This window comes from Triticum aestivum, chromosome 2D, assembly GCF_018294505.1.
Source record: "Triticum aestivum cultivar Chinese Spring chromosome 2D, IWGSC CS RefSeq v2.1, whole genome shotgun sequence".
Classification (NCBI taxonomy): domain Eukaryota; kingdom Viridiplantae; phylum Streptophyta; class Magnoliopsida; order Poales; family Poaceae; genus Triticum; species Triticum aestivum.
This window is the reverse complement of record NC_057799.1, coordinates 602,831,068-602,856,639: the sequence shown is the minus strand read 5'-3', so window position 1 is coordinate 602,856,639 and position 25,572 is coordinate 602,831,068. Positions and strand designations below refer to the sequence as shown.

The 25,572-nt window shown below is 44.5% G+C and overlaps 1 protein-coding gene across 1 annotated transcript; it reads right to left on the bottom strand.

Moving 5' to 3' along the window:
* Positions 1-18,313: 18,313 nt before the first annotated feature.
* On the bottom strand, positions 18,314-21,730 carry LOC123050315 (cytochrome P450 72A14). The gene is made up of 5 exons (XM_044473129.1): positions 21,193-21,730; positions 20,317-20,537; positions 19,430-19,677; positions 18,926-19,310; positions 18,314-18,822 (listed from the first exon to the last, which is right to left on the bottom strand). Exons 1-5 carry the CDS (start codon positions 21,497-21,499, stop codon positions 18,397-18,399), a joined length of 1,587 nt encoding a protein of 528 aa, XP_044329064.1. The 5' UTR covers positions 21,500-21,730; the 3' UTR covers positions 18,314-18,396.
* Between the last annotated feature and the right edge of the window lie 3,842 nt (positions 21,731-25,572).

Genomic DNA, 25,572 nt, shown 5'->3' with positions numbered 1-25,572 from the left:
GCCCACGCGCAGTGGCACGCGCGGGGGGCACCGTCCGTGTGGTTTTATCTGTTGGGAGGTTATGGTTAAGGTTTCTAGTTAATGACCTACCATTTACATTTGTTTCTTGCTGAAGGGGTACATATTGGGAGGGTGGGACGGTGGGTATATATGGAAGCCAATTATGGTCATTGACTATGGTGCTGTATGTATGAGTTGTTGGTCTTATCCGCTTGTTTTGTCCCCACCGGCCATGATAATTGCACCGGTTGGAGACAGGTATGGTTTATCGTTAATACATCGATTTTTTTACCACTAGTTTAGCTGTGTCTTTGCCAGCAGACAATCGGGTCCACCAACTCGTAACGACATGGCTTTACATGATGAGTGAGGGCACGCTAAATGTGGAAAACTAATTATGATCGTTGACTATGGCGTTGTATGTATGAGTTGGCCTTGCATCCACTCATTTATCGTAACCGTCCATAATAATTATACGGGTTGGAGATATGTGTGATTTTTTCATTAATACGTTAATATTTTCTTAGCATTGGCATGGTTGTCTCTACCACCGGGCAACTGTGTCATTTGTCCGCTCATTTGTCCCCACCGTCCATGATAATTGCACCGGTTAGAGACAGATGTGATTTACCATTAATATATTAATATTTTTACCACTTAGTTAGCTTTGTCTTTGACACCGGACAACTGGGTCCACCAACCCTTAGCGTCATGACTTTACATGGTGAGTGAGGGTACGCTATATGTGAAAGCTAATTATGGTCGTTGACTATGGTGTCGTATGTATGAGTTGGCTTTGTATTCGCTCATTTGTCGCAACCGTCCATAATAATTATACCGGTTGGAGACAGGTGTGATTTATCATTAATACATTAATATTTTCTTACCATTGGCTTAGCTGTGTCTGCCACCATACTCACCAACTCTTAACGCATGGCGAGTCAAGCTATTTTGCCGACAGTATGTTGTGAATCAATTTTTTTTAGTTGGACCAGCTTGTTTCTTAACGACGAAGATTTCACAAAAATAAACCTTCTAGAAAAGCTCGAGTGCAAAATCAAGTTTTTTAGGAAGAAATTATCCTACCAAATGATGGATTTTAGCACTAGTACAAGTTCATGCAACATGTTTCAAATCCAAGTGTGTCGGGGAAGTTGCGGGCGTGCGGTTAAACTTTGGGTAAACCCCGACCCTTTCAAAAAGCAAAACTTTGTAGATTAACCATCCCATTATTCTTATTATCGTTGATCGAGATGGTGGATAAGCAGATCGGGTGGAGTGGCTCAATGGGATCAAGTGTAGCAGTTCGAAAAGGGTCGGGGTTTACCTTATAGCAATCCACCTCCACTGTTATTTGGATGCGCTAGCCAAAAGGTTTTCAAATCTCATGTGAAGGCACCCGCAATCTACTAAAGCACCATCGATCGGGCTAGGCCAAATGGTCGTACAGGATACGACCAAAGCCAGAAAAATCGACATCAGTTGGATTTAAAAAAATAAAAGGAACAAAAAGACATGGTCTCACCCACTAGTTTGGGGTGTCCCGTTTTCGTTCAGTACTAGTTTTTCTTTTCTGTTTAGCTTTTAGCTATCTAGTTTTTATTCATATGTGCTCTGACAGTAATTTAGTGTATGGTAAGCACATTGTGTATCAAGGTATATATATCGACATTTTGTAAATTGATATGTGTTGGTCGATGCACAATCATTTTTTACATCATATTTATGGGCATGAAGATTTCATGCAGGATAGTTTGGACATATCCAAGAAAGACTTTGATGAGGTTTCCATTGACAACAGCAAATTTCGGACCCCGGTGATGGATGTCAAGATTAACTTAGACGGCTCGGGATCTCTAATCTAGTGTGATCAATAGAGGGTAGTGATGATACCTGGAGCGCAAAGGGAATGGACATTCGTCAAATTCCATGACTTTGAGTCTATCGAAGCATACAACTATGTTGTGCACCAAGGCATCTCGAAGTTAAAATTCTACAATAGTGCGGTTTTAGATGCGGATCATATCAAGAAATGCTCTTCGTGTTTAGTCCTTCAATGAGGATTTGGCAATATCGTCGGTAGTAAAGAAAAGTGTAGATGGGATGAGAAGCGGAATACGGATGGAGCTCAAAAGGGCAATAGTCGTTTCAAGAGAAATGACAAGGGTAGCAACTTTGAAGGTTGCTATACGTGTGGTTGTACAACTCGCGTTGCAAGGAAATGTGATACTTTCATGCATTTGGTGAATTTATACATGCATCAATTAGCTAAGGGCAAAAGGCCTGGCTAAAGAGAAAGAAAACAGAAACAAGCCTCCGGTGGAAGGTTGTGAAGATCGTCGTATGACATGGAAACCAGTGTAAAGCCTCCTTCACTGGACTAAACAGTGATTTTCTAATTACTAAAAATTCCCAAGGTGTTTCCTCGTGTGCTTATGTAATTTCTCCAAAAGGGTTTTATTTAACAGAAACATAGAAATGGGATGGGTGGATAAGTTGGATAACACAACATTCAATGAAATAGTTCTACCCCTCATAGAAACAAACATTACCTTTTGAGGCATCAAACCTTTCAGATATTTAGCTCCCAGCCCAATCCACATATCTTAAGGAGTACTAATAAGGAAGTGGTTTATTTACAGCCAAAAAACAAATCAGCATTCCACTTAGTCACCTCATCATCGGCACCATGGTTCACTTCTTAGAAAAGTTAATTTTAAGGCTAGGGATAGGCTTAAAAATGTAACTGCTACTGCTAACTGAATAACCGTAATTTACGGGGGTCATTGTTCAGTTGAGGACGCGAGATTGGGGTAGAAAAATGGAGTTACATCTGGAACGGACGAGAAGGCACCGATCGATGGCAGGAACGCGCAGGAGATGGTTTATGTCTGTCTAGGGAAACGAGCCTTTCAAACATTGAGGTGATCTTATCCAATTTGCAAGGTCAGGAGAGATTTAGCTGCGCACGTCTATCCCGGTTTCCTAGGACTAGCATTTAAATCTTTCGATGGGTCAAACTTATCCAATTAAGATTTTCCTCTCCATGAAGAAAATAATTTGGATAAGGATAACAGCAGATTAGGCTCCTGTATAAATATAGCATCTTCTGTTAAGTATATTAACAAATGGGGGTTAATATATAATAACTGATTTTTATTTGATACTTAAAGACATGCATGGTGTAGACACAGATATATTCCAACAATATTACAATGCCATATATTTATACGTGGGAACTTGGCACATCTGATCTTACGAGTACGAAATATTTGCTCGCTTGTGGGATTCATCAAGAATGAAAGCGCTCAAGGCCGGCCTTTGGCATTATCACCTTGTAGTATTTGAACTACTCCTCAATAATTCGTGCGATCGTGATCCTCATCCACTGATGCGGCGGATCATGGTTGCCTTCCAAGTATAGCATAGGCTCGCGGAGCGGATAAGCACGTACTCATATTTATGTTTGCCTTCCAAGTATAGCATAGCATAGGCACGCGGAGGCCGGTGGCAGCACCCCTACGGAGCTACACACGGCGATGGAATATTCACCCATACGGATAATCTCACCGTTCATGAGAAGCTCAGTTGAGAGCTCAAACAATCTCACCGTTCATATGCGAAGCTCAGTTGAGAGGTCAAAAGCGCAGACCTCCTCGTCAGCTTCGGACCTCCTGTATGACCAGTTTTTTTTTTAAATCTCACAAAGCTTTATTACTGATTCAAAATGTTCATCGGTACAAAGACAAGATCGCCAGGCTGGCCTAGCCAGGTGTGACGGCCAAACCCTAAAGATAAAGCATACTTTGCGAGATTATGGGCCTCCGTATTGGAAGTCCTATACTCACGACTAAACGAACATGAAATAAAGGTAGTTGCTCTAGCATTGATTTTTTTTTTTTAGAAAAGGAGGATGACCCCCGGCTCTGCATCTGGGAGATGCATATGGCAATTTTATTGATTATTCTCGAGGACCGTACAAAGTATTACAACAATGTGCCTGAATCCACCATCTTGGCAACATATGCCGCTACTCCTATCCAATATGATGAGGGGGTGCTAGCTGGGCCACTACCCAAACCACTCACCTAAGCCTAACATCAAAAGACGGAAGGCGAAACACATTCGGAAGCCCCAGCCGAGCCACATACCGGGTCTGGGGCACAATCCGGTCAGACGCACTCGTGTGTCGTCGCCGCCATCTTCCACAGGTCCGTCTTCAGATCATATTGAGGCTTCTACCTTGTCTGGCCACTCTGCCATCGACGTCCCCATGACGCCAAACAGCTTCCTCCTCCTGCACGAGTCCATCTCCGCGCATCAGACGCCGAGTCTCCACAGCACCATGCCGCCGAGATCCGCCACCATCAATGTGAAAGATGAAGCACCGCTCCACCAAAGTCGCCGTCCTCTAGTCCCTCGAGCCCGAGTGCACCTCCAAGAATGACGCCCCCAGGGGGGAAACGACACCAGAGAGCCGCCGTCATCCGATCTATGATCTAGGGTTTCCCCCGGAGGTAGCAGAGAGTGGCCTTGAACTTCTCCACGACGATGCCTTCAGGAAGGGAACGACGCAGCCAGCGTCGCCATCGCCGGCCTTGGCAATAGCCAATAGCAGGTTTTCACCCAGATCTGATCGAAGACCTCCATCTCTCGTGCACGGGTCGCCGCCATCCTTGCCGGGATCTGGAAGATCCCGCAAGCCAGATCTCAGCAGGGAGAAGCCCCCCCCCCCCCACCGAGACCCGCCGGCCGAGCAGGGGAGGCCGAGGCCGCGCCCACAGGATCAGATCCGATGAATCCATGCCCGCGCCGCCGCCCCGGAGTCAGCCCCGCGCGCAGCCGCCACCGCCTGCCGAGGCTCGCCGCCGCGTGCCCCGCGCCCCGCCACCGCTCGCCGAGGCCTGCCACCTCACGCCACCGCGAGCGCCGCATGGACACCGCCGCCTGCCGCCTAGATCCGCCGCCCGCGGAGGAAGGGGAGTCGGGAGAGGGAGTCCCCCCGCCGCCGCCGTCTGCCACGCGGGTTTCACCGGGCGGCGTCACCCGGCGGCGGCGCGAGGAGGGGAGAAGGCTAGGGCGGCGGCGGTGCCTAGGGTTGGAGGCCCCCGAGTCGCCCAGGGCGGATGAATGAGAATGAAAAACAATGTGCCTAGTCTTGATCTCTTGAACAATGGCACCAAAGTTTGCCGAGCTTCCTTTCCTGATCGCATCAATCACCACCTTACAATCCGAGGCCACCAATATTTGGTTGAGGTAGAGATCTTCTGAAAGTGCTAATGCCTCCCGTACAGCTAGTGCTTCTAGCACCTGGGGATCACGGAGTCCCCTGAAAACGAGGGCCGAAGCTCCCATGAACAAACCCCTTTCATCCCTGCAAACCACTCCAACTGCGCCAAAGATGCCCGAGCGGGACACATCAGCGTCCACATTAAACTTGAAGTGGTCTGTGGGTGGCGGCACCCACGTCCTCGGTCGCGGTACCGCTCTCAGCTGTGTTTTCTCCTTCTTCTTCAAGAATTCTATGTCTGACAAGTAGGATTTGATGAAGTTGTCAGTGGCAAATGGGGTCTGGAAGATATCTTCATGTATGGCTTTCCGTCGTGCACTCCAGATAGCCCACAAGGTGACGATCATCAACGTAAATTGCTCCGTTGGAAGTGACTCGCTCATAGCAAAAAGCCATAGCCTTGCATCTGGTTCCGATGTTGCCAACATGTGCTCGACCAACTCGGCCTTTGACAATGCCCACACGCATCGAGACGCATTACAATCCGCAAGGAATGGCGCCAGCTGTCCTGCCCTCCATAGAGTGGGCAAACACTCGAAGTAGCCATGTGACCATGGCGTAGAACATCGCCCGTGGGGAGCGAGTGTTGCGCCAATCGCCAAGTGAAAAATCGCAGCTTCGGTGGCACTGTCATCTTCTAGAGCGAGTTCCATCCCCTCATCTCAGCTTCGGAGTTAGAAGGATCCTCCCTGTCCTCCAGCCATGCCTCGCGCCCGATCTTGATTCTGACAATCATTTTATAAGCTGACCGTACAGAGAAGCGTCCCTTTGGATCATCATTCCATGCCCAAAAATTTTCAACCTGCCACGTACATAACGGGATCTGTAAAGTAGCCTCGGCATCAAGAGGTATGAAAACTTGTCTGACCAGGTCCTCCCGCCACTCAGCCCTCACTACTAGAAAAAGGGCTATAGATGGGATTGACACTAATGGCGCACCAGACAAGTGGTGCGCCATTAGTATATACTAATGGCGCACCACCTTCTGATACGCCATTAGAGTTGAAACTACTAATGGCGCACCTGGCCCAGAGTGCGCCATTAGTATCCTAAATTTTTTGTAACTAACTACTAATGGCGCACCTGGCTCAGGGTGCGCCATTAGTATCAAATTTTTTTTTAACTAGTGCGCCTGTCCAAACATACTAATGGCGCATCCAGACAGAGTGCGCCATTAGTAGTTGAAACTAATCAAAAAAATTATTACTGTCTTATAAAAAATTATTACTGTCTTATAAAAAATTATTACTGTCTTATAAAAAAATTGTGGAGCCTGGGAATCGAACCCAGGACCTCCTGGTGTGAGAACTGGCTGCTGACCAGTCGAGCTAGTAGAGGGGACTTGGTGTGGATCAGGTAAGGTGGAAGATAACCTGTTGGCTCGAGCAGAAATAAAAAAAAATACTAATGGCGCACCAGGGTGAGGTGCGCCATTAGTATGGATGTACTTATGGCGCACCGAGTGGTGGTGCGCCATTAGTATTGTGCCCTCGCCCTCGCCTATCCCCTCTCTCTCCCTCGCCCTCGCCCTCGATCCCCTTCCCCTCTCCTCTCCCGACGCTGCTGCCCCGCCGCCTCGACGCCGCCCCGTCGTCCTCGTCTCCGCCCCGACGCCCCGACGCCGCTGCCCCTTCCCCTCTCCGCCCCGTCGTCCTCGTCTCCGCCCCGACACCCCGACGCCTCGACGCCGCCCCGTCGTCCTCGTCCTCGCCCTCCTCCTCGTCCGCGCCACCGCCGCGCCGCTCCGACCTCCTCCTTGTCCCCTCCGGCCTCCTCCGCCTCCTCAGGTACTGCCCCACCTCTCCCTCCCCTCCGGCCTCCTCCTTCCTCTCCCTCCACCATTGCCTGCCTCCCAGTCCCAAAGTGGTTGCTCTTCTTGTTCCTTCCTTCGCTCACTGCTCTAGCTTGGAAACATGGGGCCTTGCACTTTTTCGCACCTGAAAAAAAAGCAAAGTCGTGTATGTGTAAGAATAAAGATTAGAGAACTAATCATTAATAACTGGGAATTTTTTCGCACCTGAAAATTCTAGTCTACCTGCAACTTTAATGTTAACTTGAGGCTTACTAAAGTTAGTTGAAGCTATCAACAAAAAATTGCAATCATTAAAGCTAGCTGAGGCTAGTCCAAATGGACTGAACATTCTTCTACTACTACATGCTAGTACTATTGCAAGCAAATCTGATTGATCATTTTACGCAACTGTAATAGTTTCAGTAGACTATTTGTGATACTGGTCCACCCGACAAAGCTGTCCTTATCCTGAAAGCTCCTTTTAACCTTGATTTTTAACGAAGAAACTGTTGCATTGGACACTGCAAAACTTGTGAAGCGATCTAGCTCCCACGCTTTTGCAAAGGTTGCAGTCACAAGAACTTACGGTCTAAGCTTAGCAGAATTTAATCCTAATGCGTGTATACAGTTCGCGTCATCGTCAACGTTTTGGCCTTTCATTTGCATTGTGCAGTGCAGATGGAGGGAACTTGTACGCATGGACGCAATGATAGGTCCCATACATGTTTGGGAAACTGTATCTTGGCATGACAGGGAGGACATGGGCAATCTTGTACTGAAAGCTGCATCATCAGAGAGCTAGCAAGAGCAGATGGAGTGTTTGAATAATGGTGTAGGGGTAGTGTGCGCATTAGGGTGGCGTTCAAGCCCCCTAGATGTTGTTGTCGGCTCAAGTGGCCGCTTCTTTTATCCCTACAAGTGGATGGTGCTGCGGGCATGTGATCATTTATTTACATCAGATAGTAGGTTATAGGGTGTCATTTTATAGTGCTGCCTTTAATCATCTCCATAGCCTATATGTGTAGTAGCACCAGTAGCTCCACGTGTCCACTAGCAGTCACAAAATACAAAGATCAGATCACCGTCCGATTTGATGATTTGACTAAGCTACTGTTCATGTAAGTAAAACCAGCATACTACTGTTCAGTTGTGTAATTGCATATGTATCGAAGCACTAGGGGGTAAACCAAGAAGGTAGATAGCACAAAATTCTTCACTAGGACAGTGACAACAGTGACTTTCTGTTATCCCTACTGTTCCCTTGGTAAAACGTATAGGATGTACTTCTCACGATCAGGACTGCAGCTAAGATGAACATGCAATCTCTCTTTTCTTTTAATTTTCAGAACATTTACAGTCTTGCTCACTACTCTGATTCTTCTTTATCAGTGGATGCAAAGTCAAAAACAAGAGCTTTTAGGACTTCATGTTTTGAAACCAGTTAAATCATATAGTTTCTGCTATTTTTTCTCATGCTCCTGTTCTCTGAACATATTAGCTGGAAGCATCACATAGTTTGTTAGCTTTTTACAGACAAGTGTGCTTTGATTTTTGTTTAAGATTGCAGCTATCTTCATGTTGTTTGTTCCATAAATATTCTTATATACCATCAAAATAACTTCTGTTAATTAAGTTAGAACGTGTTTGTTTGTCTATTCTAAAACTAAGGTGTAGCATCCAAGAGCTTGTCTTCATTTAGTATGCTTCAGTTTGCCGGAATGATACTGCTTGGAGATGATACTGCTTGGTGTATTTTCCATGTTGTGATGGAGGCCTTTTTTGCCTTGTCCACCCGAGAGGCCCTTGAGTTTGCCGGAATGTCGATTAACTTCCGTTCCGGCAAATTCGGGTACTCCATATGTCCTATTTTCAGCAAAGGTCATGCTGAAATTTTCCGTGAATTTTAGCATGACTTTGCTAAAAATAGGACATATGGGGTACTTGTGACTAATGCATGGGCCGGGGTATCTTAGTAGTTAATTAAGTAGGATCAGCTGCCTCTTGTGTTATTCATATATAAGTGTGATATCTACTCATAGTTATTACTAATGTCAGTTGCTCGTCATCGATAAACCCTAATCTGTTAGGATGACCTACTAAAAAAGCCCATACCACATATTCTATTTGGATGGGCGTGTTTTCACCACACTGTGGATTATCTTATTGGACCCAACAGAGATGATGTAGTTTTGAATTATGAACATAGGAAATGTCGTCATCGGACGACGAAAGTCTCTCGGGGGAGTGCGACTGGTGCCACGACGGTCGAGGTCTGTGCGACAGGCCTCACCTGGACGATGATCGGCGCTTCAGCATTAAGCTCGAGGAGACCTTCGAAGTTGAAACGGTATGCAACGACGACAAGTGTTTTTTTCATAATTAAGCATGACTTCAACTATTCCAACGTGTAATTTCATCTTTTACAATTCGAGTATAGTTTATCCCATGCCATGCAAGACGCTATGTCTTGGAGAGGATGGATTTTGAAGATCATGAAAATTTTGAAACGAAGAAAATTCACCTAAGGACACATCATGATGTGGATTTTGAAGTAAATCTGTATAATGCTGAGAGCGTAACCCATTTTGGTTGCAAAAATTGGGAAGCATTTTGCAAGATGTATGGTTTTGATGAGGGTATGCTTGTCACCATGGATCTTGGTGATCCTGGCATCGACCAAGACAATATGGACATTTGGGTCCTTGTTGATACGCCTCTAGTTCTACCGCTATGTGAGTTTCTCAAACATAGTTAATTATTAACTAATCTATATTGTTTATTTCAAAATAGTTGACAACTTATTTCCATTGACAGCTTATTTTGATTGTTCAAAAAATGTGCGGAAAATGGTAGACAAAACCCACTACACCGATGGCTCCGAGTTAACTTATCAGGAGAAAAATCATCTGGTCGGATTTTGTACTGATCTTGAGAATTACAATATCTACAATCAAACTCCTCAACATTATGGTCAATACGTGCCACTAGTGCACGTGTTGAACTACGGTAACTACCATGGAGATACCCTGGTAAGATTTCTTACTATTACGACATCCGTGCATCTTTTGCATACTTCTAAAACTAGTACATCATTGCTAACTATGAAGTTATTACTATGTTTTTCAACAGAGAATCCCAGAGGATTGTGTGCCTCATTTGATGTATCAGAATGGCAGCCTTCAAGTTTTGAACTTATATCCAGGTCATCCTACAAATCTCAACTGTCCATACCGGATTTCTATAAGAAGTGGAGACATGCTAATCAGAGAATGGAAAATGTATGGACAGTCGTAAGGAGGTTCTTGGAAGCAAAAGGAAGCGCCGCGCAAGAATTGGAGACAGGATGATCTCCATTCTCCATAATGGAGAGTCAGGGTCTATATTGTTTTATGCTATTTTACCTTAAATAGGGTATTTTAGGTCCTGCCTAATACTGATGATCATGTGCTAAGAACAATTAAGTAGGGTTGGTTCGATGACTATCAGGATGATGATCGTATGACTTGTTATTAATAACGAGTAGAAGTTGTATGATGATGATTAGTAGGACTTGTTAGGATTAGTATTAATTTCGACAAACTCGCTACTCGCGGTCTCGAGACTTGTAATGTTCTATCTTTGTTCGGTCTTTTGATTTCGGAGACTAATATGATGAATTGTATTCGGAGACTAAAATGATGAATTGTATTCAGAGACTAATCTTCTATTGTATTCGATGAATCTGTTGTTGATGTGTGCTGTCTATATTTTGTCCAATTATACATTTTGTAACCTGTGCAAAAAACAGAAAATTAAAAAATAAAAAACCTAATATTCATACTAATGGCGCATCACATCATAGTGCGCCATTAGTATGCCAGAGGATACTAATGGCGCATCACTGGACAGTGCGCCATTAGTATGCCGAAGTTACTAATGGCGCATCCCATTGTTGTGCGCCATTAGTATGCCAAAGCACCTGGGTATAGATGGCCCCCTGGGAGGCATACTAATGGCGCACTGTTGTATATACTAATGGCGCATCCGGGGTGCGCCATTAGTATACCAGATACTAATGGCGCACCAGTGGTGCGCCATTAGTAAAATATACTAATGGCGTGCTACTAATGACGCACCACTAATGCGCCATTAATGGCCAAATTAGGTGCGCCATTAGTAGCCCTTTTCCTAGTAGTGCCTGGTGTGATCGATCAACTCTGAAACCAGCTGCAGTGGTTCATCAATTAAAGATGCAATCAGCCTCATCAGTCCGTTCCGTGGAATCCAATTATGTTTCCATATGTGCGTGGACGTACCGTCTCCAACTCGTCTGATCGCTCCTTGGGTGATAATATCCCTCCCATCTAGTATAGAACGCCAAATCTGAGAAGGATGTGGGCCTAGTTGAGCTTCTAGAACAGAGCATTGTGGAAAATATGCTGCTTTAAGAATTTGTGCACTAAGAGAGGAGGGGTCATTCAGTAATCTCCATACTTGCCCGGACAAAAGTGCCAGGTTGAAGATCTCTATGTCCCCAAAACCAATTCCTCCCAAACTTTTCGGTCGAGTCACCAAATCCCAAGATACCCAACATGGTTTCCTCTTGCCTCTCTTACTCCCCCACCAAAATTGACGGATAAGTGAAGTAATACTTTCACAAAGGCCTCGAGGTAGTCTGAAGCATGGCATCGAAAAAACTGGTATAGCTTGAGCCACAGATTTTATTAGAACCTCCTTTCCGGCAACAGATAAAAGTTTCTCCATCCATCCCTTTATCCTTTCCCACACTCTGTCTCGTAAAAAATTGAAAGTGCCATTTTTTGACTGTCCAACATCAGTCGGCAGACCCAAATACTTTTCACTCAAAGATTCATTCTGCACATTCAGTATATTCTTTATCTCCACTCTAAGGGTCTCCGGGCACCCCTTACTGAAGAAGATGGATGATTTATCATAGTTTACCCTTTGACCTGAAGCCAAGCAGTATGCATCAAGTAGGTTTGATACCTCATTTGCCCCCTGGACACTAGACTTGAAAAGCAGCAGGCTGTCATCTGCAAACAAAAGGTGATTCACTACCGGAGCTGTGGGTGCCACCTTTATGCCACCGAGCACTAATGACTGAGAACTGTGTTTTAAAAGGCACGAAAGGCCCTCCGCTGCAATCAAGAATAAGTAAGGGGAAATAGAATCTCCCTGCCTGATACCTCTGGATGGTGAGAAGCTCTCTAATTTCTCTCCATTAAACAAAACCGAGAACGGAACAGAAGTAACCATGCTCATCACTGTATGGATGTAACGCCCCGGATCCGATGCGCCGGGTGTCTTCCAGTTATTCGTCGTTGTTGCCTTGTCATTTGCTTGCGTGTTGCATTTTGCCATGTCATCATCTGCATTGCATCCTCATGTTTTCAAAACTTGCATCCGGTCCTTTTCCCCGTTGTCCGTTTCGCGATCCGACACTCCCACACGCGCCCGTCGCCCCTCTCAGACCTTGTTTCGTGAGCGGGAGAAAAATGTTCTCGGAATGGGTCGAGATTTGCCGAGTGGCCTTGGTATATCACCGGTAGACCGCCCGTCAAATTTCGTTCCATTTGGAGGTCGTTTGATGCCCCAACGGTTAACCGCGTAGCCCGAAACCCGCTTCTCTTTGCAGCCCAGTACCTCTTCACACAGCCCACCTAGCCCATCTAAACCCCCTCCATGCTCTCCGCCGTTCGATCACGATCGCGTGGCCGAAAACCACACCTCATTTGGACTCTCCTAGCTCCCTCTACCTATAAATAGGTCATCACCCTCCATTTTTCGCGGATGAACCCTAGCCTCCTCTTCCTCCGCGCCGCCGGACGCGTCTCCGCCGCGCTGGACATGTCCGCCCTCTCCGGCCACCTCACCTCGGCCAATCGCGCGCCGCCACCTAAGCTCTGCCGCCTCCCGCTCCCAACCAGGAGGCGACACATCAGCGGCCGCCGACCCTCTCTCTCTCCTCCGCCGCCGGGCCCACGAAGCCCATCTCCGGCCCGCCCCGGGCCACGGCGGGCCCGATCTGCCGCCGCCGCCACCCGCGGGCGCTGCCCCGCGTGCGCCGCCCTTTGCTCCGCCGCCGATCGCCCGCCTCTGCCGCGGCCCGCCTCCCCGCCGTCGTCTGGTGCCGCCCCTTCGCCGCGCGCCACCCTCCGCCGCCGGCCGCCCCTTCGCCGTCGCCGCCGCAGACCTCCTCCGCCTCCGCCGGCGCTGCTGCTCGGCGGAGCACGCGCCACCGCCGCCCTCGCCACGGATCCGGTCGGGCCGGACCGGATCTGGTCGTCCCCGCACCTCCCCGTCGCCGGAGCTTCGCCGGAGCTCGGATCCGGTGGATCGGGACGAGATCCACCGGGATATCATCCAAACGCCTCCGCCTCCCCAGATCTCGCCGTCCCGCTTCGCCCGATCCGCGTTGACCCCGCGAGGTTGTTTTTTTCCTCAAAGTCCTTAAATTGTTGCATTATGTTCCCATGTTCATCATGCCATAACTTCATGTGTGATGCTCCGTTTCATGCATATAATATATATAAATGTTCACTGTGAGATGCTCTTCATTTCATTCCACTGTGCAATGCTTGTTTGAGTCCATATTGATGCCCTAATCATCGTTGCAAGAGTGCTATATGATGTTAACTGCTGTCTGCTAACATAACTTGGTGATTTGTCTTTTTCATTGCATTTTGTGTGTGCACCCTATGAGCATGAGCTCTACATGTGTTTTGAACTACATAATGCCGTCTTTATAGGGGTGCTTGTCTTGTATTTTTGTGATCTATGTGGTGACTAGCACTAGCATGCAAAGTAGCCTCCGTGATGTTGTTGATTTCTGTGACTTAGTCATTTCTGCCAAGTCTGTAGCTGTAACATTGTGATGCCATGTAAACCTGCTGCCATCATGAGTTCTATGCATAATCTGGAGATGTTGACTAAGGGTGTTTTGTTATGCATGTTATGATGTATCCATCCATGCCATTGGTTGCATTTATAGCCTGCTTTAGCTTGTTGCAAACTTGCTCTCAAGTTGTTAAATAATGTTGCTGTCAGCCTGTTAACATTAAGTTCAGTTTTGCCATGTGTTCTATGTGCCCTATGGACTTGCTCTTGCCATGCTTAGCTTCATAATTATGCCATCTTACTGTTGAATGCCTTTACATGCCATGAAATGCTTTGTGATGAGTGATTTGAGCTCGCAAAGATGCCTTCATAATTCTGTTTATGACATGCTCAGTTTTTCTGCCAAGTCTGAATCTGTTTATGAAACTTGCAATGTTTACATGGGTGCCATCATATCTTCTGTACCTGTTTGGCTCGTGATCAGTAAGGAACTTTTGTTCTATACAATTAGTAGATTCATTCCATGCCTTTGTTTGCTATGATATGTTCGTGTAGCATGTTGTTTGATAGCTCTAAACTTTGCAACCTGATGTAATTTCTGCCATGCACAGTGATTTCTGCTAAGTCTGTGAAACTGTTATTATTTGCAATCTTGCCATGTCCTTTTGAGCATGTTATAATGTTTTCTGGAGATAGCTCAGTGTTCATGTTTTGTTGTGCTTTACCTGTACTTCACGTCCATGCCTTTTGTTTTCATATTGAGGTGCTGTAGCATGTTGTTTTGATGCTTGCTAGATGCCTAGTTGCTGTTTTAGACAGATTGTTGTTATATCTTGTTTGGAGTGTATGTGTTGCAACGTTGCTCCGTTTTGAGCATGCTCTATATGAAACTTTCTTAGAATTGCATGTAGTTTAATATTACCTTGTTGCATCCTTGTTTTGAGGTGTTTGCTTGATGTTTGAATGCATTTTGTATCAATGCCATGTTTAACTTGTTTTGCTCATATCTTCTAGGCCGTAGCTCCGAATCTAATAAACTTTATATGTAACTTGACGCTATTTTTTTAAGTAATACATTTTTTATTAATTTTCATAAATATTACGCTGGATAAAAAAATTTCAAAAATAATACACCGTCGGCCCGCTGCAGGCCGACTGGGCCTAGTCGGCCCACAGCAGGCCGATTGGATTCCAGTCGGCCTACAGCTGGCCGACTGGCCCCTGTCGGCCCACTGTGGGCTAATTGCATCCTGTCGGCCCACTGTGGGCCGACTGAAGCTAATTGACTCGCTGTGGGCTAACTGTTTTTGCAAAAAAAGTAGGCATGTTCCTGATGTATACAAAAAATGTACAATATATATGCAAAAAAGTTGACATAAAAAATATGTTTTAAAAAGTGTTAAGCATGTATTTAAAAATTGTCAAATGTGTGTATAAAAAATGTTCCTCATTTATACAAAAAATATAGAATGTGTATGAAAAAAAGTTGACACCAAAAAAATATGTTTGAATATCAAGCTTGATTGCACAACATGGATTGTTGCCCCTTTTCCTTCTCTTGATAGCATGGATAGTCTCGTAAGCCACCAGCACATTATCCGTAATCAGACGACCCGGGACAAATGCACTTTGTTCTTCTCCAATAACTTCATCAAGAATAGTCCGGGCCCTGTTTGCTACAGCTTTAACAGCAATCTTGTAGAGCACCGGACAAAGCGCAATGGGCCTGTACTGTGAAATTTTTCTGAGGGTGACGGACTTTGGGTATCAACGTAATAGCTGTATCGTCCAGTCCGAGGGGTAGCTCACCACCATTGAGGAAACCCAGCACTGCCATGGTTACATCCTCCCCAACCACATCTCAGTGTCGTTGGTAGAAACCCGCTGTAAAGCCGTCAACGCCCGGAGCCTTTGACGGCGCCATATCAAAGAGTGCCTTCCTGACATCTTCAGCCACATAGTCCTTCTCAATGAACTCGTTCATGGCCTCGGAGACACGAGGTTGCACACATTCTAGAAGTTCTTCCATCGGGGAATAGCCTTGCGATTGGTACAACGCCTGATAGAAGCTAATTATTTCATGTTTTACCTCCCCTGGATCGCTGCATATCCCACCATCCGCTCTCTCGAGGGAAGAATCCACTGATTTGGGTTGAGATAATGAGATTGATGTACTTAGGGCTTATTTAGGAACTTTTGATTGGGGATGATTATGACCAAAGTCCAAAGAGAAAATCTATTTGTTAGCTGTTGGAAACTACAGAAATGAAGTCTCGAAAAGGACATTTGCCTCGTGATTTTCTTTAGCACACTATTGGTACGTTCCATCTAACCTTTTCTATTGTTACAAGCTCTCTGTTTTGAATAAATAAACAGATCACAACACTGAATTTTTGTGAATAACAAATCCATTTTCTTATCCTGCAGTGTCTTCTAGGATATATTGATGGTGTCATGGTGATTTAGACGGCTAGACTTTAGTTGGCAAGATGGCTAGTTTGGCTGATTGGCTCTATGCTTCGGTTTGATTCCGTGTCTTTTGTTGTCAAGTCACAACTTCATTTGCTCTCTGAAATGGAATATTGATATATTAGTTCACTTAAATATTACATTTGTATGACTGTTATGTTCGTATTTTCACTTCAATATTAATGTAGATTTGTGCTTTGCAAGTTTGATGCATAGTATATATTGTCTACCCGGTACGGAATTTTTTATCTGCATGTTAGACATTCAGGCTTAAGTTTGCCCGGGCTTCACAAAAGTTCTGGCTCCGCTGTAGCTATGCACTAGATTTTTTGTGGTTTTTAATGAGGGTTTTCACTGTTTTACATCAGTTTTATTTGGCGTTCCTTTTATTTTCGCTGGTTTTGTTAGGTTTTCCTTTTCTTTTCTTTGGTTTCTTTGTTTTTTTGTTTCTTACTTTGTTTCTAATTTTTTTAACACAAGTCAAATTTTGCATACACATTGTACATTTTCTGTATACATCATTTTTATATACATTTAATATTTTTCAAATACATGATTTTCTTTTTCAGATACGTGTTCTGAATATATTTTTTGAGTACGTTTTAAACATTTTAAAATATGCGTTGACACATTTTTTGAATGATATGATTTAAAAAAAAACTATGAGACCATGTGTTGCATTGTATAATTCTAAAATCTCACAAACATAAATTTTAAATGTGTGAACATTTTTTTAAATGTAAAGTACATTCTTTTAATGGTATGAAACATTTTTTGTTTGGATTACACGAAAATTGTGGATGTTGATATTTAAAAGTGTCAAAAGTATTTTCATATATTTTTATTTTGTATTGTGGATGTTGTTTATATTTTATTCTGTAGTCCTGGTCAACCGTACATATGTTTGACTTTCATGAAAATTGATGCACCTTATATTCTGGAACGGAGGGAGTATATGATTGTAACAATAACCTGAGGTCAACTTTTTTATGTTGTAGAAATCATATTATTTGCATCTTGGGGCACTGCACTGCACTTAGTTGAGGCACTGCACTGCACTTCTTTAGCTCTTTTGAGACCATGTACACATTTTTATGCATGAAATGTGTTGATCATTACGTGCTCATCTTTGTTTCCAAAAAAAAACATAAACAGTGATTTGGGTTGGTGAAGAAGATGAAACTTGATGTTTTACATCTTTAATGAGTGTTGTCCTAATGTTGAGGTTTTTGTACCTGTTTTGCAGGTAACAATGATTTTATATGAGGTTCTTAGGTTGCATCAACCTGACAACATACGCGCCAAGTGTGGTGAGCCATCTTCAAATCATTCCAAAAGAAAAAAAAGATACTTACCAGGAGAACATACAAGGAAGTAAAGCTTGAGGGCATCACTTATCCGGAAGGAGCGCACCTTCTAGTGCCCACGATCTTCATTCACCATGATCCCAGCATTTGGTGGAATGATGCGAGCGAATTCAACCCGGAAATGTTTTCGAAGGGCATCTCCAACGCATCAAAGGAGCAGGCCGCCTTCTTTCCATCTGGAATGGGTCCTCGCACATGCATAGGTCAGAACTTTGCATGGCTTGAAGCTAAGATGGCTCTAGCAAAAATTCTTCAGCACAATACACTATGCTCAAATTAAGCCAAAGAAGCTCTGCCGATGCTACACATTCTCTGGGCAGTGAGGAGCATCGAGCACGCAATAATTTTTCAAGTTGTACCCAGCTAAAAGTTTGATACTTTGAACTGAAGTAAAGTATATACGCATTGATGCTGTGATTCAGGATTCAACTAGGTGTCCTAAAAACCAGGGGAATAAAGGACTGTCTTAAAACACTATCCTGACAGCTGCGTGCAGACAATGTGGCGCTCCCTCCGTTAAAGAAATATAAGAGCGTTTAGATCACTAAAGTTTAGTGATCTAAACGCTCTTATATTTCTTTACAGAGGAGTACTTTCTTTGACATTAAAATGACGGGTCTAGATACATTTTGATCACCGATTCAGAGCCGGTGCAGCCTGACCGGAACACCGTGCTGCGGGTGCAGTGTAAGGACGGCATAGGGTGCGTGCACGTACGTCGGCGACAGCTCAAAAGAGAACCGCTGCAGGATCATGCTGACGGCCACCTTGGCCTCAAGCAGCGCGAAGTTCTGACCAATGCAGTTCCTCGGCCCTGAGCTGAAGGCGAAGAAGGCCCCCGGGTCCCTGCTTGCCTTGGAGACCCCCTCGGCAAATCTCCCCGGATTGAACTCGCCGGCGTCATCCCCCCAGATGGCAGGGTCACGGTGGATGAACATGAGTTGCAGCGCGAGCATCACGTTCGGCGGGTATGTGACGCCTCCGAGCTCTATCTTCTTGTATGTCCGGCGGTTAATGAGCATCACCGGTGGGTACAGACGCAGGACCTCGTTGAACACCATCATAACCTGTCATAAACAATTAGCAGAAAAATGTCAGAATCAAAAGCTATGAACCTTGCAATTATCTAAGTGCCTGACTCATGTTACTGACAAGCTAGCAAGTACTCACAACTTTTAGGCGGCTAAGACCATTTAAATCTGGTTTGTTCTTCCCAAATACTTGCAGAACCTCCTCCCTGGCACGATCCTGCCACTCCGGATGCATGCTTAGTAACACCACCGTCCATGAGAGCAGTACGGCTGTAGTCTCCATTCCCGCGAAGTAGAACAACTTGCATTCATCAATGACATCTTCCACGGTCATCCCCTTGTTTGTTTTGCCATCGGCATCACTGTAATCCATGTTTGACTCTAGCAGCAGGCCGAGCAGATCGTCCTTGTCAGTTCCTCCATTCTTCATGTACTTCTGCCTCTTCTCTATTATCCCCCTTAGAATCGCTTTGACCTCTGTATTTATAGCCTTCATCCTCCTGTTGTTTTCTGTCGGCAACAGACTGAAGAGTGAAAACATCCGTTGATTAGTTTCAGAAATGGATACGGAAATTTCACACAGGAATCCACATATGATATTTGTTTGTTGGGAATGAAAGAATAAGGGAAATGAGGATCATACGAGAAGCCCGGGATGTAATTAGTCCGGAAAGATTGGACAAGGCGCTCTGCTTGCTCGGCCTGAAGTTGGAAAATGCGCCTGCCTTCTTCGTTGGTGACACCGAATGCAGCTCTTGAAATGACTTCCCCTGATAAATTTTGGAACTCCGACCAAACATCAAGCTCTATTGCTCCAACGGAAACGGTGACTGAATTCTCCCATCTGTCAATTAGTTCACTGCAAGATGCAGAGAATGCTGGCAACATCCGCTGTAATCAATTCCAAGTAAATGGTCAGGGAGAAATGGTTTGGTTTTTTTATCTTGCTTGTTTGATCATACAGGGAGAAATTGTGCCTTGTTAGTTAAATTTCCTACGATCATGTGATGTATTGAGTAAACGTACTACTAGTATTTTGCCTCGGATGTCTGACATATCCATCACAAAGGAAATTCCAACCAGTTGATATAACCCATGCTATTTATAACTTTAGTATTACAATTTACAGTAATTAGTTATTATAATAACTTTTTATCTTCTCCAAAGGACTTTTTGATAGAAAATACAGTTACATATAGAGCCAGCTGTGGTAGCTTCTAGCAAATTCACAATTCCATTGGATACAAAATTACTGATTATAGCCTTATAGGGAGCAACTTGACAAATTATATTATATTTATATCTACCAGATTTGACACCGAATTTATATCAATCCAATTCTAGATTAGATATTGTGATCTGGAGTCTGATTTAGATATATTTGCTGGATACGAATCACACTGTGTAAATACGAGTTCTTTTAGCAAATAGTACTAGTACAATACATTTCAAGTAAAATAAATACTCCTTTTACAAGAAACAAAGTAAATCCTACTTTTCTTTTGAGACAGAAGTAAATACTACTATTACCTTTAGCTTTTCTGCATGAAAGGCTGGATTCATGATCCTCCTATGTTTGGCCCATTCTTCACCGTCAAGTACTGCGAGTCCACCAATAAATACCTTTGCAAGGCGGGCTAGCTTCGTTTTATCGAAGTGGCCAAATTTATTTGCCAGAACTTGTCGAACCAGCTCAGGATCACTGATTGTGATTCTTGGGTATGGCCCAAACCATGTCAATGAAACCTTCCCTGCGTTTTCAGCAACATATAAGAACAGCCGAACAGGACACTGAAACACGGTGAGCTATCGCAAAAAAATTGAACAATAAAAACAAAAGTGTATGTGCATATGTTTGAGCGTCTGCGTCAGTACTGTACAGTGTTAAAATAAATAAAACAAGAGTGAAAGCTAATGGCATTTCTACATCAGAAGGAGCACTCAACTACGAAAGATGGTTCTTGTTAGCACTAATCTTGGCGTGCATGGTTCTGTTGGCAGCCGAGTCCCGCGGCTGTGACGAGCGGGGCGTCTGGTGGAGCTGCCAAGTCCTTGAGTGCATGGATAAGGTCGTTATCTAGTTGCATGCATGTAGCTAGTGGGTTAGTGGCCGGGTCATGTGGTAGTGGCTGGTGTGGCTGGCCGTTGAGTGCGTGCGTAGTGGCCGTGAGTGCCGCAGGAAGCAGTTGGTAGGCGTTGTGGGTATAAAAAGCCATGTAATCACTTTGTTCCGGGTGTAGCTCCCAGCCGTGATGTAGCCTGTGTGCTGAATATAAAGGAGGCGTTTGGGCGCCGGGGCGTTGGTCGCCAGAAAAAAAAAGTGTGCTCCTTCTTCCACCTCCGTTGACAGTTCTTGTACTTGAGATCTGAAGAAATCATGCAGGCGGCAGTTGTAGTGGTACATACCGTGCTCCTCCGTGACGCGGTGGAGGAGAGGGGAGACGCGCGGGACTATGTGGTGTGGCCGGTCCATTGGCACGGGCTTGGAGAGGGCCGCCCTCATGAGCCGCTGCTCCTCCTTGATGTCGCCTCTCAGGAGCCGGTACTGGGTGCCCCTGAGGCCCTGCGCCCTCAGGGCCCGTTCGACGCGCCTCGGGCCCCACCAGACCCACTCAAGCATCCGGACCGCCCACCACAGAGTCGCCATGGCCGCCGCGCCGGCGAGCAGGCTCCACGGCGAAGCATCGCGCAGAATCGCCATGGCTTCCTCCATTCCTCCGCTCGCTCACTCGGTCCCTGAAAGTGAATGTCAGACTGAAGACAGAGAGTGCAGATATAGTCATGATGACCATCCATATATAATTGGCTTGATCAAATAAAGCTATAAATAAATTATTAATTGCTGGAACCTTAGCCGCCTTGGGGTAGGTAGGCAGGCGTTGATGGGTGGAAGAATCGTCATTGCAGGCACAGAAAGGAGATCTTTCATGCATATCCGAACGAGTCACTGTTCTATTTTCTACTATTTCTGAGTGATCCTTTTTCTCATCTCAAGATCAGCACAATAGATAGAGCACTATAAACTCGCCAACCAACCGCAGACCCATTAGTACGAGGTGGAGACGTCATTAGCCATGGATTAACTACTGAACGATCGACGTATCAGACATACGTCGGCCAAGGACTTTCGCCGCCGGCCGGGAGACGTCAGGGAGCCGAGGCCGGCGGCAGAAGGGGGATACGACATGGGGAGTATCAGGGAGGCGCTTGCGTACCTCGTATCCGCAAGGTGGTTGAGGTGCCGCTGCCGTCCACGCGCGGTGCTGGTGCCTGCAGAGTGCAGACCTGGCCAATGGCGGCAGCAGAATCGGAGGGAAAGGAAAGGCCGGCGCAGCAACGAACCAGTACGAGAAGCCCATGGGATCTCACCAAATCCATGGGCTCTGGACCTAGACCCGCGGTTTTGATTGGGACTAAATAACTGAAGAACATTCTTCCCAAAAAATAAATAAGTTACTGAAGAACATAGATCAAACCTCATCTCATATGTATCAAGGCAGAAGCAATGGAGATAACACATGACACATGTGGTAAGCAATCTAAAAAATTCAAAAAGACAGAAGCAATGGAGACATAGGGAAAATGACTGAACACTGATGAATGGTAACTGAAGAAGAAACACGAGGCTCCTCTGATTTGTTATGCAAACAAACCGAATACTGACAGACAACTAAGAAATACTGCTGACAGCCTGCATTTTGGCCTCAGCAAAATGCTGCACGTTTAAATGGCTGTATGAACAGGTCCATCGGTTCAAACACATAACAAACATTTTTTACTTTCGCATCGCCGGCATTTGTAGAGTCGTAGCAGAGTGTTTGCGCACTTAGTTTGTCAACAGAAATGATCTCCACTATCATCACAGCTACATGGTGTAACATACAAGGTGATAACAAAGAACAAAGGAAACCAAAATTGAACAACAATGACTAATGAATGAGGAGAGAAAATAATAAAGTAACTGCACAAGTGGAAATGAAGAACAAAATTGAAGAGTAAAGTAGTAAAGTGAGACATGTAGAGAGATTGAAACCGTCTGACCACAAAAACTGAGCAACTGAATGTTGACCGGATAAAGGGAAATACTAAAAACTGAGGAAGGGAAACTGAAGAAGACAGATACTAAAGAAAGAAATAAAAGAATGAAGGATTGAAAAATTGTGTGCAAACAAACTGAATACTGACAACTAAGAACTAAGAGACTAAGAAAGAGAAACTGAATAAAAGAATGAGAAAATGAAGAACTAGGAGAAATTGATTTAACTAAAGAATGATGACTGAGATGAATGAGGACTGAGCACTGACCTATTATGGAATCCGAGTAGAACATCCAGCCCGATCTTGACTTGAATCATACAGACAAAGTTCTTCCATATCCCTTTGAAGATGTATTGTCAAACTGATTTAACTAAGCAACTAGGATTGAGAGCTTAATTAGAGAAGACTGAAAAAACTTAAAAGTATGAACAATAAGCAAATTATCTAGACAAATAGAGCTAAACCTTAAACACTAATAAAAGAAAAAAAATCTACTAGACATGGTTCTTCAAAACTAAATGCGCAAAGTAGCTCTGAATCTCAAACCTAAAAACTGTATTCAGTCATACAACAAAAGGCTATTGACAAATCAAAAAGACTGTAGAAAGTGACACTGAAAAACTATTATTTATCTCACAAATCATGACACTAGAGAAGAAGAATCTTTCTTTTGAAGACAGGCAAAACAGTGAGTACTACTTTATACAGTAAGCTAAATCCAAAACAGAACATCGTGCATCACGACTTATCTAACAAAAGTGTGCATGCAAAGTTAGGCTGAAAAAGCAACCCATTTGAAAAACAAGTCCAGTGAAGTTACATGATACTCAAGTAAAAATCGGTTACAAAAGTCTGCTCGGAAAAAAACACTAACAAAAACACATATAAAATCACCATGTCACCATTAGCAAGCATTTATTTTTTAATATATTAATATCAAGTAGATACCAATTACACCCAGCCTCTGCACCAACAAGATGCATAAAAACATCCAGGATGCACACGGCCAAAAAAGAAAATAAAAAAGGAAATGGAGAAAACGACCCTGCCATGGTGATCAATCACCCGCAGTAGCAGCACTCTAACCACCACCAAAGACAACACCCGGACTAGAAACAAGGTTCTTCAAAAGCAATGCCTTCAAGAAGGAAACAAAGCACAAGCGTTGTCGTTGCCCTGGTCAAAGATCGTAGGTTTTCACCTTGAAGAAAGAACGTGTTTCCAAAACAATGACTTCAACAAGGTCACTGCCAGGCACAACCAATAAAGGCCAGACCTTGGGTTTTCACCTTGATCACGTCTCGGTACCCAAAAGAGCACCACCGACAAAAAAGTCCATCAATGTTGCCGCCCCCACTATTAGCAAGCATTAAGTAGTAACTAAAAATGAACTCAAAAATAAACTATATATTTGTAGCAGATGAATCCCAAAGATCAGCAGGTGACTTGGATGCAGATGGTATATAACAGGGGGTAAAGAAAAAAATATAAATGAAAAATAGTTACATACAAATGCAAAAGGACACGTGGGTATTTACAGACTGACCACACCAATGGAATTTAGAGAAGAACTCAATGAACAAATGAATGAAACATGAATTCCTAAAACACCCACGCGCAATCTTGTTTGTGTAGGAAAACACATGCATCCACACTAACACGTGCGCCAAAAAATAGAAAAAGGTAGGGCAGCATTTATGCCACAGGTTGCAAAAAAGGCTGTGATTCGATACTGGCAAAATGCAGAGTTCAAGCCGGGGAAAACAAAATATAATTAAGTAACCTGGAAGTAGGCAAAACAAAAACTGAATACTAGAAAATGACTACCAACTAACCAAGCTTACCTGAATAGCTCACATCACTGAACTGAATGGGTAAAGACTACAGAACAGGGGCTAAAAACATACATGCCGCTGCTGATGAAAAGCAGATAGATCGTGTACTACCAAGCTACCAAAGGGATCCACTCGTCCCTCTATGCTTGATCAGCAACACACGGCCACAAAATGCCGCAGAAATCAGCACTGAACGCTAGCAGTGTCCTGAAACATTGAATCACCGGCACTCCCCAGAAAACCCGAATCACCACATTTCTGCCACGGGCCTCGATCCTCATGTGCCAGTGTCCCACATAAGATTGTTTTTCAAATTAACATAACTTAAAAAAATGATTGTAAATTATTATTTTTTCTAAATGATAACGCCCATACGTGTGATACTTATCAATATGGCCCAAACGCAGTCGATGCCTTTCGATTCATTTGCACGAATATTACAGTAGTTGCCATATGGGTCGAGAGCCACGTAAGTACCCGCCGTGTGGGCGTTATCATTTAGTGCCACACGTGTGGGCGCTCCTCAACCGAATTGACACATGACGCTCGCCCGAACGTGTGGGTGAAACTGCTCTTTGTCCACATGACGCTGGCATGGCGATAGATGACAACTACATTTGTGCATATGTGACAACTAGTTAATCACACACGGCAACTATGGTTGACCATACATGGCAACTATGGTTTGACAACACGTGGCAACTTCAATTACCTACATATGGCAACTATATTTAATGATACATGGCAACTAAAGTTAATCACACATGGCAACTATAGTTAATTACACACGCGTTCGCGCTCACGGGGTTGGGGTGAGCAGTTGCCACACAGGGTCGTGTGGACCGTCATAGCTGCGCCCGAACGTGTGGGCAGTTTTAATGTTCGCCCACACAGGGTTGTGTGGGCTGGCTCC